This window comes from Pinus tabuliformis, chromosome 1_1 (assembly GCF_031772625.1).
Source record: "Pinus tabuliformis cultivar Carrire ecotype Pingquan chromosome 1_1, CPIR1, whole genome shotgun sequence".
Classification (NCBI taxonomy): domain Eukaryota; kingdom Viridiplantae; phylum Streptophyta; class Pinopsida; order Pinales; family Pinaceae; genus Pinus; species Pinus tabuliformis.
Window position 1 is genome coordinate 133331524 of NC_142297.1, and position 16303 is coordinate 133347826.

The 16303-nt window shown below is 36.5% G+C and overlaps 1 protein-coding gene and 1 long non-coding RNA gene across 3 annotated transcripts in view; one reads left to right on the forward strand and one right to left on the reverse strand.

Annotated features, from left to right (window-relative positions):
* Positions 1 to 762: 762 nt before the first annotated feature.
* LOC149212000 (uncharacterized) overlaps positions 763 to 16303 on the forward strand; it is a 76868-nt gene continuing 61327 nt past the window's right edge. For both annotated transcript variants that reach the window (XR_016250195.1, XR_016250194.1), the window contains exon 1: positions 763 to 899. This is a non-coding gene — a long non-coding RNA (uncharacterized LOC149212000). The remainder of the gene's footprint in view (positions 900 to 16303) is intronic.
* LOC149212001 (serine carboxypeptidase-like) lies at positions 8758 to 9672 on the reverse strand. Its single transcript, XM_089390525.1, has 3 exons — positions 9420 to 9672; positions 9122 to 9255; positions 8758 to 9035 (listed from the first exon to the last, which is right to left on the reverse strand). Exons 1-3 carry the CDS (start codon positions 9529 to 9531, stop codon positions 8886 to 8888), a joined length of 396 nt encoding a protein of 131 aa, XP_089246651.1. The 5' UTR covers positions 9532 to 9672; the 3' UTR covers positions 8758 to 8885.

The window sequence follows — 16303 nt, forward strand, 5'->3', positions numbered from 1 at the left end:
AAGGACATGTAGCAATAAAACATCTGCAGTGGCCATCTTGGATATAACTTACAGTTGGTGTACTGGTCGGCATGAAGCGGAAACCTCAACAGCGGAACGCCATTGCAGAGACCTTGCAAGATTGAATTCCAGTCACAGGGCGTGAAGAACCCACCGATGGAACGATGCGATAGCAATGCCAAATGTTGATGGTGGGACCAGTTAGAAGCGACGACACCCTTATCTCTTCGATCTGATCAAGAAAACCAGCTGGCAAAATCTCGGATAGCGACGCATCAGAATTGACAGTCCCAATGATAAAAATAGCTCCGATTAACATCCAGATGCACCTCCTCACAACACAGGTTCAGATCTAGCTCTGATACCATGATTAAAAAATAGCTAAAACACACGATTACAGAAACTCAAATCATATATTATGCACAAATGGTGTATGTGCAAACACACTCACACACACAGATTTACATTCAGATTACTCTATTAAATAGAGTTTCTGAGATCCAACTTATTCCCAAATTAGATAGAGAGGTTGAGAGAATTTCTCCACCAACACAAACCAAATTCTTAAATATGGAATGTAAGCATTAACTCCAACATATACTACCCAAACATCTATCTATCCTTCGTATGAACGCGTGACTCTGTTACTTCTAGCCGGGTAGACGCGTCTTTACTGCCTTCTACGTGCCCTCTCATAGATTTGCCATATATATCTATCATAGACTAGCCTCTAGTTTTCCTTTCTCAACCTGTTCACCTAAACTGGAGTATTTTGTCCGGCTGTAAGGACTGCTATTACAGTCTGATCTACTTATACATCTACTATCTTTCACTGTTGCTTTTCACTGAGTGGTTCATGGTGCTCGGTGCTCAACATTCGAAACACGCTCGCGCCTCAGGTTAGTGTATTTATCTGTCTCAAATATAGTTTCATTTGTTCCATAGTTTTTACATACAGTTATAGTATCTGTTATGCAGATGTTAATGGCTATATTATATCCTTCGTAATTTTAGCACACAGTTGGGTTATATTATATCTCTGCTGGACATTCTGTTTTGCATCCTATCTATGTCTCTTATGTCTTGGATTGGTTCAACGTTCTATTCATGGGTATCCAATTCGATATTGAGGATTATGTTGTCATATCCGAGCTGAGCTCTGATACCCGATTCAAGGAAATTTGATCCTATGGGGAGCCATATCCAGGAATCTATCATCCAAAAGAATTTCATTGATATATTGCCTGTTGATCAAGGCCCAACCTGGGACAATGGAAGATCCAACAGTTCCTATCTGGTGAAAAGAATTTATAGATTTTTTTTCATGAGCAATTGATTGAAAAATATGGGCCTCCTTCTATGAACATCATTCCATCCTTCATATCCGATCACCGGCCCATTACCTTCCAATGGAAATATGAAGACCGTAGATTTGGATATCCTTTCAAGTTTAATCGGACTTGGCTGGCTGATGAAAAGTTCAATACTTTTATAAATGATACTTGGAAGCAATATCCCAAGCAGGTTAAGGACTCTCCTCGGCATTTCATTGATCGCCTGCAATCCCTATGTATGGAGGTAAAAAAATGGCAACATGAGAAGGCGGCCTCCAACAAAAAGGAGCTGATGGACATAAACAGGGAATTAGAGCACCTATCTGTTCTCCTCAAAAATCCCCCCATGTCGACCTCCACCAGGAACCGTATTTGGGTCTTAGAAAAAAGAAAACAAAAGATTTTAGAGCAAGAAGAAGCTACGTGGAGGCTCAAGAGCCATGCATTATGGCTCAGTGAGGGAGATCAAAACACCAGGTTTTTCCACAGGTTTGCCAATAAGCGGAGGGAGACTAATGCTATTTGGACTATCAAGGATGAACAAGGATACTCTCATTATTCGCGGAAGGCTATCTCCAGTGAGGCTGTTAAGTATTTTAAAAAGGCATATAGCGCGGATTCTGTTTGCGATTTTGAGGATATTCTGTGGGGTATAGACCCATATCCCACTATGTTCGATGAAGGTCTGAACAATGCTCTTTTTGCTGAAGTGACAGAAGAAGAATTATTGGCAACAATGAAAACTTTCTAGAAAGATAAATGCCCCGAGCTGGACGAGTGGACTATTGACTTCTTCATCCACTTCTTTGAATTATTTAAGGATAATATCCTCAAGATGGTCGAGGATTCGAGAATGCAGGGCATCATCAGTCAGAAGATCTCCTCTACATATATCGCCCTTATTCCTAAGAAAAAGCTCACATCCACTTTTTTTGATTTCCGGCCCATATCATTATGTAATGTTTTGTACAAGATCATATCTAAGATCATCGCTATTCGTATCAGGAACACTCTATCTCTCCACCTGTCCACTGAACAACACGGGTTCGTTAAAGACAGAAATATTTTAGAAGTGGTGGCTCTCACCCAGGAATGCTTACATTCAATGCATTGCAGGAAAATTGATGCGGCCCTATTGAAGATCGACCTAAAGAAGGCATACGACTGTGTGAGTTGGGGCTATATAAGATGTTTTCTAGCGAAGATTGGCCTTGATGTCAGATGTATTCGATGGATCATGGCCTATGTGGTGGATGTGAACTTTGCTGTCCTCATAATCGGTATCCCCACTCCATTTTTCACATCGGCCAGAGGATTGCGCCAAGGTTGCTCCCTATCTCCACTTATCTTCATCATTGTCATGGAATCATTGAGCTTACATATTAAAATAGCGATTCATCAAGGGAGATATAAACCTCTGCCCATATGCAAGGATATATCCATGTCACACTCACTATTTGTTGACGATATCCCTCTGTCTGCCATGCTATGTAGATCTTCATGGATATGTCTTTATGAAATTTTGCAGAGATTCCAGAAAGCCACCGGCTTGAATATCAATGACTTAAAGTCATCTTTCCATGTCGCTGATACAAATGGAGATACTATCACATTTCTAGCTGAGCTATTCCACATCAAGGCTATTCCTATCAAGGAGGGTTCAAATATCTTGGATTTAACTTGAAACCTGTGAGTTATAGAGCGGCTGATTGGTCATGGATTACAGACCGTTTCTACAAGAAAATATCAACATGGGCATACAAATGTTTGTCAGTCGGAGGTCACGCCATTCTTACCCAATCCGTGCTGGTTCAAATCATGGTTTTCTGGGCTCTTCTATTCTATATTCCTTCATCTATTATTAACAATTTAAATAGATTGATAGCCAATTTCATTTGGGGCGGTCAGAAGGAAAAGACTAAATATCATCTCTGCAGACTTTCTAAGCTGTCTCGGCCAAAAATCATGGGAGGTTGGGGCATAATGGACTTACACTCTTTCAGAAGAGCGCTTCTATGTAAAACAATGTGGAATGCGTTTATGGGAGAGTCATTCTAGAGCAAATCTATCAGGTATAAGTATATGGACGGCCTCGACATCACTTATTGGTACAGACAAAGCACCTTTGGATCCGCCAATGGTTCTATCATCTGGAGAGGTTTTAAAAGATTGCAGCCGTTCTTTCGTAAAAATTTGATTTGGAAATTTCACACGAGTTCCAAGATCATTATAGGCTTTGATGAATTCGCAGGTGTGGGAGGATTGATCCATATCTCCCCTCAACTCCTGAGACATTTACACCACAAGGGATACTTTTTTTGGGCCAGTGTTATAAAAAAATGGGACAGTGCCATCCCAATCTGGAAATCTGCATCTGATTTACAACTATTAGGGGCTCTAGAATCCCAATGGAACACTATTGTCCTATCCAAGTTGTGGACAAAATTTCCTTAGAGCATTTGAGACACAATGTGATTAGAATTGTGTGGCGATATGCACCAGGAAGACTTTCTATGTGGAACTCTGATTTCACACGTACGGTAAGTGAAAGTACAGAACTTGAAAGGTTTCGAAAAAAATGCTGTTACGTGGAGATGCAAAGTTGCAAACATGTATTGTCAGATTGCTTATCCTTTGCAATATATAACGCCATGTAATCTCAATCTGAGATGCATCATGCATTCACCGTCACCAATTGCAGATAAATGGTCATACCATTGAAAAACGTGGACACTCTCGGCCATTGATTATTATTTTTTGTCATGCCATGTCAAGATGATTATTTTTGTGATAAAATAACCATGGGTAGAATTTGTATTGATATATAAAGATTTATCTTAATTATCAATCTAATCAGTGTTAAGATGGATCAAATTTTTCAAGATGCAAATTTCTTTTTCAATACGAAATTTGAAGAAATATTTGCATCTCAAGTGATTTTATTCCTCTCAGCTTTTAGTAGATTTGGACTTAAGATAGAGCTATTTTGAGTGTTTGAGTGTTGATTTGAGTGTTGAGTCAAGTCGAGTTAAGCGATAGACGAATTTATGTGTGATTGCATGTCAAGATATTTTAGGCAAGTAGCTAGTTGGTAAATACCGTTCATCACTAGGTTTATTGTAAGTATCATGCACTACTACATGTAGGGGGGTTTTAAGACAATATTTAAGACAATATTTGAGTCAATTGTCTTAACTTAAGACAAAAAGAAACTCAAATATTGTCTTAAATATTGTCTCTAAGCGGGTGTCTCAAAATATAATGTCTCAAAAATTTGTCTCTATAAAGACAATATAGAACACATATTATTATTGTCTCTATAAAGACAATTTGATTTGTCTCTCTAGAGACAATTTCATTTGTGTCTCTTTAGAGACAATTACATTTTTGTCTTTTTAGAGACAATTCCATAATTCAAACTATTGTCTCTCTAGAGACAATATAAAAAATTATTTAAAAAAAATAAATGTCCATAATTCAAACTATTGTCTCTCTAGAGACTATAAAAAAATTATTTAAAAAAAAATAAACCTCCATAATTCAAACTATTGTCTCTCTAGAGACAATATAACAAATTATTTAAAAAAAAATAAATGTCCATAATTCAAACTATTGTCTCTCTAGAGACAATATAAAAAATTATTTTAAAAAAAATAAATAAAATCATTTTGAATGTCTACTGGCCCGTATCGTTCTCACCTGGAATAGATTCGTAAGATAATAAGCAGGAATCCACCACACAATACATACATATAATTTCAGTTCCCCATTAATGATCTTTAAAGGGGAAGTATAAAACAAGGGTGAGAATATTTGCAAATCTATTCCAAACATTAAAATTCAGGCTAGAGTTGGGACTTACATTTATAATACATTTTTGAAATTTCCAAAGAATTAAATTTTAGTAAACAAATAATGTGTGCTAAAAAAACTTAAATTAGAATTTAAAAATATTATGCTAAATTTGAACTTAGGTTGATTATAAATTTTAACAAGAAACAAGGTTATCAGTTAATTTTGATCTATAACGATTAAATACAAAGCAATTGTTAAAATTAACCGAAGAAAAGATCTTTATGACGGGAATATGCTTTTATATAATGATCGACATACTTACCCAATGACTATTCGCAATATAACCATATAAAGCCTATCGTGGAAACAGGAGTTTAAGCCAAATTGCCACTGCAATAATCATTGTGATCCTATTGTTAACTGTGCAGATTCAAAGTCTCAGCTGATATTATAATTTATTATAATTAAAAATAAAAGTGGCTTATGCATGTCCATGAAAGGAAAGCAAGCTGGAAAGCATTCTGCAGGAACCATCAAGCCTTTATGTCATTGTCATAAATATAATAGACACAATTAAGGAAATAAAATTTACAACACAATTATTTCGATACCTGGAACAAAGTGAAATGGATCAAGAATATAATAAGTTCAGGGCGATCGAACCAAAACAACTTATCGGTTGGCTGCACCACTGGAATTCCTTTAACTATAGAATGTCTCCCTTGAATTGCTAAGGCCATTTCTAATATTATAAGTTGCAGCTTCACTCCAACTATCAAAACTATCTGCACAAGTAATGCAACAATAAACACGTAGAAGTCAATAGTTGACAACTTTTCTATATCATTAACTTATATCATTAGTAATTCTACTTCCGAACATTTACAGGGACTTAAAGCTAAGGGGACGAAGGAGAACCAAAAGTATGAATGCCAGTCTGCTCACCCAGTAATGCAGCCAGTGAAAGAGAAACAAAACTAAACATTGGAGTAAGACAGAGAGTTGTGAAGTCTTACTATGCAAGTGGATAAGCAAAAATTCCATGGCAAAAGTCCATAGGGGAACACTGCAAATAATGCAATAAATGCTGCAGTGTTAGGTAAAAAGCAAGGGGAGGTTTCCCAGAGAAACAAAACAAAAGGAGGACTGAGAAGCGTTGCAGGAGGAAAATCAATTATTATTGCTAGAGACCAAAGTTTTTACGCACAAAAAGTTAATAGAACCTGATTCCAATCACCCTCTTGAAGCCGTCATCCAATGATCTCTTTATATATTTATGAAAATCAAACTTCTTGTTATTTGTAGAGAGATGGGCCTATACAGTACCAAGGAAGAAAATTCACAAGGCAAATCAGATAAATCACGTGAATGAAATGGTTGTTTACATAACCAAGTTGAAATCTAAATGAAGGTTTCAAGTTATGGAGACATACAATGATGAAGCCATGCTGCAAGGTTAGGTAATCAACTTTCCTTATTGACCGAAAGAATTGTCTAAAGAAGCAAACCTGCAATGAATATTAATATTACATGTAAAATGGATTCAAGCAAGATAAATCCCTTGAAAATTTGGAGTATGAATTACTTACCACCCATTTAATAATGGGTGTTCTGCTCCAGAAATTCATATGACACGTTACAAATGTAGTTTGTTGGGTTAACCTGAACCTTGAAGGATCTGCATGAAACAAACAACAAGCACGTAGCTGCTTGTTCTTGAGAACAATCTTTCTAAAATTCCTCAAAACGTTATCCAATCGTAAATATTCTTGATGTTTGAACCTAAAATCATTTCACAGGTGTCCCCGTTGAAATTTCCAGATTCGTAACCTAGGTTAGGTGCCATTTTTCAAACATGACAGACTACGAGACGAGGCCATTTAGAGAAGAAAATTGAAAAGAACTCACCATGTGAACATGGATAATCCATTGTTACTATCTCCTTTTCCCATGCTTTCCAACGCCTCATCTATGACCGAAAATGACTTGTATTTTGAGTTAAAGATGTTTCGAACGCATGAAGATATGAAAGCAAATTCAAACCGAGAAAAAATTTAAACTGAATGACATGGGAGAAGATTAGTTATTTCCCATGGCACTTACTTTTTCTCTTGCTAGGGCGATTGTTAGGACACTATATAACGCATGGACAGTTGCCAACGTAAAGATGAAGTAGTGGAGCTAGTTCATGCCAGTGAGGGAGACCAGAGGATACTTACCCTTGAATCAAGAGGGAATGAATAATTATCAAACTATCATAAATATCTTGAATCATATCAAATGGACTAACACGATCTAAGTAACATCTAATAGCATTGGGAAATTCGAATACGCAACATAGAGTTTGGTGTCCACCTCAGAACAATGATCGATAGCAGGAGCCATTGATTATTCCTTTTGACATGGAAGCATACTATAAGCCATTCCTTTCGGTATACAAATCTTAGAAATGGGCTTCTCTCCAATGGTCAGTAGAAACAAGATGAATCCCATAAGCATCAGTTCTGCAATCCAAAAAAGACCATTTAAAATGTATTATGTCAGCCGATGTCATGTGATGCAATCTCATTCTGAAATTCTGAGAGTTGCTAAAAGATAGACTTGCTACAACAATCTGAATACTTCTTATGAACAGCTCTCAGCTTATTTCCTCCTGTATTTAGGTGAAAATCAACCATGAAATACGCACATTCCCTGGAACAATGCACATAAATGTTATTACCTCAATGTACAGAGTTAACAAAATGTGCGTACGCCTCCAGACGCTTAGTATGCGCATTAGTATTAGATAAAGATTCAATTCATACAGGGTGTTAGTAGCTGAGTTCCAACATATAGTTGATCAAGACACAATGTTCTGGCCATAGCTGATCAACAATGCCTGCCTGTAATTGATGAAGAAATCTAAAATGTCTAGCAGTAGGATTTCTTTAGAAGGGTAAAATCACTAAAAGCATGATGCTTTAAAAATTTTAAGGCTTACTTCAGGGCTGCTTCAGAGTAGCCTATATGAAGGGTAAGTGTTTTGTTCCAACATGGATCCTTCCTCAAAGTGCATCGAGCAGTGTAGACAGCAGCAACAACAAGCATTGATGGATTGTAGATAGTCCATGTGCTTTATGGACATATCTTGCCATGTCAAGCACTTAATGTCCAAGAGGCTTATAAAGGGATAAGAGGCAAAAAGAGGAAACAAGCATATTCAACAATAAAATAATAGAACGAATGAGAAGTGAAACACAGCCAAACCACATAGCCTCCAATTCAAATATAAGTAGACAATACTGACATCCATTGTATGATTGCAAACAACATAAATGCTTTCATGTCATTGTCAATAAAATTGAATGTAGGCTAAGAGCATCATGCTTTGAATTCCCCAAGACTCTAACAAAATATTTTTGTTGAATTTACAATTTCTTTCATCCAATTTACAATTTCTTTCATCCATTAGGACATCAGAACATGCTGGAATAAGAACACAGGACATACTATTCATGTTCTTGAATATAAATTTAACACCATGTATAATCATAATTCCACAAGGCTTGGTAAGAAATAAGAAGCACTATTTCTATACAGCTAAAAAGTGTCCATCAAAAGATTTGACACAAGTTAGCAAGACTGATGGTCCCAATGCACAATTATTTTGGCAAATCAGAAAATACACATCTTTGGGGATGCACACTACTGCAAATCTAGAAATATTTACATTAATCTAGGTGAAGAGAGCAATTCTCCTAGTTAAGCAGATAACTAACTCTCGAAATTCTTCTCTGGCATCTCCGTCACTGTCTTTAAAATTTGAGAATTGTCGTCAGTAATACTTCCTTGTGTCCAACTTTTTAACATCTCTAAGGCTGCTTTTGGCTGATCCATTGCGACCATATGACCTGCATCATGAACCTGGTGCAGCAAAATAGAAGATTCCGTAAGGAAGAAATTATCTACTTGTACAACGAAATCAAAGATGATCATCGAGTGCCTTTTACCTTGAGAAAACTGAGTGGTCCATAACTGGTTATTAAACCTGCTTCCTTATCATCTACAAGGAAGGATTTTGTAGGTGCCTTCTTGAAATTCTCACTTCCAGACCAATCCATGGAATTCACCCATCTTGAATTGCCTGAAAGACACATAATTTGAACAATTAACTTTTCAATTTTGAAGATTAGACTGACAAGCCTGAAAAACACAACTGCAAATAAGTTAATAACAGACTTAACACCTAAATCATAAAGTCATTCTCCAAAACAAAAACAATATGTTATATGTATACAGTATCATTACCTAACCAATTGCAAATGAGATCATATTCTCCTGCATAAACTAGCAACTTAACACCATCCTCCAAGAGTGTTGGAATGCCAACTTCCATATTCCACATCCAGTCAGTAAGCATAGCTTCATAAACCAAGGGGCTACAGGAGACAAATTTTCAGCTGCCAACCCCCAGGGCATCCCTAACGGAACCCTGGTTTAAGTAATTCTCCATATTTGAAAAATCATAGCACAGGCCACCATTGCACTCCTTCCAAACATCATAGTACTGCAAAATATAAAACAAAATAATGAAAACTAATATCATAAGATATATAAAACAATGATGACAAACTACATTTTAAGATACAAAATGCTGATAAAATAAACATAATGTCTAGTTGTCCAGTATTTAGAATTTAAGTCTTAGATTGATATTCCCAGCTAATGCCATAATGGAATTGAAAATTGAGGTGCACACCAAGTATGATGCAAAGCATGTGACAGTCCCTTCGGTACCTAGAAAGTTATCACATCGGCTATAATTAGAACCTACATTAAGAACCTTCGATAAAGGATCCAACATAACATCAACTGTAACCAGTTACTTAAAACACTTCACAAATGGTAACTAAGGAACATAAAGCAAACAACATTTAGCCATCAAGCTTCTCGCAATTTAAAACATAATAACAAGATTTCAATATGAACACATACAAATCTAGTTCAGTAAACAAAGTATACATCTCATAAATATGAAAATATGCATTTTGTTCCAAATTTTAATAGGATTTCAGCCCCATGAAAAAATATTCCTTGAAATTTGATGACTAGCTTATATTTGTAGGTGTCTATTTCTGAGATTTTTGGGCCGTTTTTATGGATTAAAGGTCTACAAGTATCAAATACATGAGATATATTATCAAAAATGATAAAAAGTGGACCATACTGCAAAATGTTTGTAAAAACACACAATAAACAAGAATGAACTAACTGGAGGAGGGAAAAGCATCACCTATGCACAATATTTTGAGATCCAGATAAGCCTTCACTAGTGTTATGGAAAACGCTTGCACAAACAACTTAAAAATACATTGAATATTTTAAAAACCACATCAACAAACAAGCCTTCCATAGCGGATAAGTGTTCAAAGCCCTTAACACAAATTTTATGGATTGTACTTGCTCATTATGTACTGAAGCAAACACAGTTCAACCAAGAAGAATGCTAGATTTTCCATCTGAATAATAGATAGTACGACTTGTCAGTACAACAGGGTATTATTAGGAATACAATAAAGAAAAGTAATTTAAAACATGAATGCTAGATTTTATGAGGCATTTTCGAAAGTAGATTTGATCAATGCCACACAGGCTGCTTTCAACAATATAAAAAGTGGTGTCATTCAAAACTTTACCACTTTGTTGGAATCAACTGCCTTTAGAAACCTGAGGAGGAATACATATGGCCGAGTGGGAACTGTAAGCTTGAAGTTCAATTGCTTTAAACTCCTGCGAAGAGTTATTATCAATTGATCAGTCAATCTAAATGTTTGGAGACTATGTTGCAATCAATGACAAAGAATTATCAGTTAGAGCTAATTACCATGGCCACTATCTGTTCCGACATGCATTCATTTGGGAAGATGCAGATGAAGTCATTGACCTATAGCCAAGTATAAACCAACTCTTATCAATATTGTGTTACCTATTATAATATAATTTTTGTGCTGATTCCAACATAAAGCATAATCTTCTGTAGGAGTAGATATTGCTGGTGTATGTACTTTTATACAGCCAACAAAGTGTTCTTTTAATTAGATATATACACATCCTTTCTTACAGATGTCAGCAAGTCATCCTACCTGTGGAGGACAGACTTCTTCATATTTGCTAGATATAAACATTGCAGTGATAGCAAGTAATGGAAAATTTTTCCTTGCAATACTCTGAATAGAAAGGTATATGTCAATGATGTTCGTAGTGAGATACAACGTCTCTGGCATTAATTCCAATTCCAAATGCACCTCAAAATTTTAAGATTTTGATGTCAGGCCTAAGAGATAGACCATATAATCTCTTTTAGATCTAAGTTTGACAGCAAATGGAAGTTGGAACTAGCATAGGAACAAAGTTGTACCTCCACCAACCAATCAATCACGACTGCCCTCATCTTTGCGTTGATTTTAACCTATTTTCTCATATAATCTGGAGGTACGCAACTCACGTCCTGGGCATGCATGAATGCCAAATTTTAGTTAAGGAAAATAAAACTTTACCTTCACCCTAACAAGAAACTGCAATCATTGACAGAGAAACATACCTCAATTGTCCGGTAGAATTTGTATATATCTTCAACGTATTCAACAACTACCAATTGGTTTTCAATGTTTCCATCATCAATGCTAGGAAGCACCTGATGGGAATCCCTAAATGCATCCTGAAATACATTCATCAAGATTATTAATCATTTTCAGCCGACTTACATCATAAATAAACACAAAACTAACTTGAGGTTATCAAGATAACTAATCATTTTCATCCAACTTACAACATGACTAAAGACAAAGCTATCTTAAGGTTATAAAACTTGCTAGTAATTTGGAGTGGACATGGATACTCTTTGGTTTGTGTATATTTGTTGAACAAGAACAAGAAAAGTATAGGAGAGTGACACAGACCTCACTTTGAGATGTTAGCATTGCAGTCTTTGGTTTGTGTATATTTGTTGAACAAGAATAAGAAAAGTATAAGAGAGTGACATAGACCTCACTTTGAGATGTTAGCATTACAGTCAATGATGGTACAGTGTGTTTCCTGGATTTCATTTGGCTAGGTCTTTCTAATCCCCCTTCTTGTGCACTTGAGTCGATGTTATCACTAATACAAATGACAACATCATTGCTGGTGGTGCAACTGTCATCATTGGGTAAGTTGGCAAGGCATAAAAAAGCAACATAGCCATGACATGGATCTGAATACTTCTCATGAACATATCTCAGCTCATTTCTTCCTGCACTTAAGTGGAAGTCAACCATGAAGTTTGCACATTCCCTGGAACAAGTAAATCAAATGTTATTCCTTAACAACGCACAGGGTTAACTAAATGTGCACACACCCCAGACAGTTTGATGTGCACATTTGTCAATCTTTCCCATATGTAGAATTATATACAATTTCAGACAGGTTGCCAATAAATTAGTGCTGTAGCAGGTCCACTAGGTTTTGGATATATAATCTACAGATTGCGTAATTCATGGAAATTCCTAAGATATTTAGGAGTAAGTATCCTTTGGAAGGTTAAACTCATTAAAAGCATGGTGCCTTGAGAACTAGAACACTTACTTGAGATCTTCTTTTGAGTAGCCTGTGTGATAAAGTTGTGGTAGCTGAATAGATGCTGTGGATCTAGATTGGGGCACTCTACATATTTTAACCCCTTCTCTATTGACATTACAAGTTTATACTTGTGCGATTTTCCTCACTCATCCAGTGTTATTGGCCACAATATTCTTGGCATGATTTATGTCTTCTTTTGAGTGCTACAGGTCCAGAATAGTGGAAATTGAGGCACCTCTTAACCAATATTATAGGCCTATATCTTTTGAGACCTAATGATTCAACACCAAAAACTATTCCATAGTAAACCTGCTTTCACAATCCTCAATCCAGAACTGGTGTGATTTACACATGAATTGGAGTTTAGCTACAATGTGCTCAAAGCAGTTTCTTTTTGGCATCATATTTATCCAGATTCTAATCTATCGCCAAGAAATTCGTCCAAATTGTTGATTATCACCCAAAGAATCAGCGATGTGAATCAAAACAATCAGGAGATTGTCGTGGAGTTAGCTTCCTCAATAGTAATAACACCATAATCTTTTCTTCATGAAAGGTGTGCGTAAGCTTCCGCAAATAATAATGCAGCGACTATGAATGCAAGAATGCTCGCATTCAGGGTTCATAATCTGAAGCTAGATAAGGTTGCATATTAACATGAACAATAGTAGGTAAAGGATATGCCATTGTTTTTCCAGAGCCTATATCAACAATACTAAACAAATTTTGTTCTTTGAAAGCCATGGGCTGCAAATACTATTCCATTGTAAGGATATCAACACCCACAGCACATGTGTCGTTCATTGTTTGCTTTATCTCTTTATCAGATTCTTCAAGACCCAACATTATGGAAGATTTGGTCACCATTTCTCCCTTGAATCCCTTCACATGCTTCAATATAAGTAAGCTCTGGTCATAGCCTCATCAACATATCTACATTGATGAATTTGAGCAACAATGGCCCTCCAACCTTATGGTTGTCAACATCTTGATGTCGGATTAGCTAAACACTTGCACACCTTTTAGGATCACGATGAATAAGCTGGGCTATTTCTGGTTGACCACATGGATTTACAACTTCCTATCCTCCTTGAGTTGTAACAACTGTATGTTGAAACCACAAGCTGTTAGCGGAGGGGAGTACTGGCTGTAAGTGGTTTTTATGAAGGGGCCTCTGCTGTTTACCATGTAGTGTTTTTGACTAAAAACTAATCAGTACAGATAGGTGTCCATGAGGTATGTATAATAATTTTCTTTTAAATGATCCATCATAAGATGTAGTAGGGTTGAATTTATGGGTTTATATTTTAAGAAATACCCTAGTATTTAGAAACCTTAATCTTAAGTATTTGTTCCCTATGATTTGATTTCTAGGGCATGGGATAAACTATAGAATGGCATAAAGGGAAAAGAGTATGATCTAAGGTTTGAAGTTAAGAAACCCTAAAAAGGCCTCTTGATTACATAAAAACCCTAGAAAAGTAACTTGACATCATGTTTTGGAATCATATATTGCTTGGGTTACTTGTTAAAATAGTATTGTATTTCCAAGAAGAAAAAAACGGATGGGGTGATCCATTTGAAGGCATGATGTAGCTCTTCGTAACACCTCATAAATCATGGATTCGTTGTGCAAAAACTTTATTAAATATATGCCCTAGATTTCTCAACAAATAACATAATCAAACTCACACAAATAAATGGTTGAGTCTTACATTTTGCATAACATTAGACGTATATGGGGGCATTAATGATCCCTGCATGCCAACATTGGTTGTATTTATTGAAAAAGAAATTAACTCAAACAAATTACAGAAAAACACATATAAAAATCAGACACAAAATATTGGCGGAAAAAGGCTGGAGCCTCATGCTTCTCTCTCACTTTCATTCATTTCAATAATTGAATATAGTGTTACAAATAAATAGATGAGAGATAGTGTTCTCAAGATAGTGTGTGCTATCTTAGACACTTTTGGTTGAGATAATTTCTCCTTTGGTTGAGATAATTTCTCACCAGACATACACCAATATAGGAGTTATCTAACCTAACTCCTATCTTAGAGGAACAACCCAAGAGTTAGGCACAAATTCCTAACTTGGAATATTTAATTAATTAATTTATTTTTGGATTTATTATTGTTTTATGAGAGAGGCTAACATTCCCCCCTTCAATGATAAATCCAAAAATAAGAACGAGAACCATCTTCCAAGTTCTCATGTTGATCCTCAAAAACATTGCCTGAAAAAACCGCCAAAACTGGATGCTGGAAAAAACTAAAATCTGAAGAGAACATGAATCAACTGCATGCTTGATTCATCTCTGAATGTCGCTTGACAACTCCATCACGTGCCAAGCCGCAAAAGGATCCCACTGTCCTTTGTTTGAAAACAGCATCCGGTGTCCACTGACACAATTTGATGAATGCCCACTGGTGTGTTTTGCTGATGATGATTGCCCACTGGTTGAAGATGTCGAAAAACAACTCAATGTTGCTTTTGCTATGATGAAAGCTGCTCACTGCTGCTTTGGTTGTCGATCGCCCACTGGCGAATTTGCTGATGCTCACTGTTGATGACAAATGCCCACTGGCTGATGAAGATGCCCACTGGCTACTTCGCTGATGTTGTCGAGAATTTCAGTCTGACAACCACTTGTCAATTTCATTGACATTTTCCACCCTTTGTCAGCTGAAAGGAGAGAAAATCTTCTCCAAAATATATTTGAACTCCCCCCCTTCAGGTGTAGGAGAGTTTCACTGTTGTACTCCCTCATTCAACTGCATGAGAGTACCGTCATCTGTTCACTGTTGGCTGCACTATGTGTGAGTGTAGTCAGTTGTAGAACTGAGACAATCGTCTGACTGTGGATGACCATTCCCAAGGATCAATCCATTTATAATGTATCTTCAATCTAGCTGATTTTTGTTGGTTGCGACATTTTTCTGAGGAATGATTGGGCTTGCCACAATGGCAAAACGGATGGAGATCAAAACATTGATCTTCCATATGACCGGTTCTTTGACAATGAGAACATTTTGGTTGGACATCAACTTCAGGTTGCGTGCAATTATGTTTGACTGCAACTTTCTGAGAACCTACTGAGGTGAGTTGTTCAAGAAATCCTGCACTCACAAACTTAATTAGCTTGGAATAATCTGGGATTTGTAAGTTGGTGTCATCAGTGACATATCCTAAGCCTCGTCGATTCTTGTTATTTTGAATCTCTTCCCAGGGCTTGATGATGGGTTTGGAAGAAATTTGATCATGAACAACTTCGACACTTGAATTTGTTTGGATGAGTGATTTAGAATCAACATCTTTATCTTCATCTGTATGTTTGAATGACTTGGAAGAAGCACTCTTTTGTTGCAGCTCATCTCTTTGTAGTTGCGACTCTAGTTGAAGAAACTCAATGGTTTCATGTGTTTGTTGTAGATGCCGTGAAAGATCAGCAAGAGTTTCTTTGCTGATGTGCACCATGTCTTCATCACTGGAGATGATCAAACTGTGAAGAATGTTTAACAACTGAATATGTTGCGCCATCTGAACTTGCTCACTTGAAATCAGGCTCT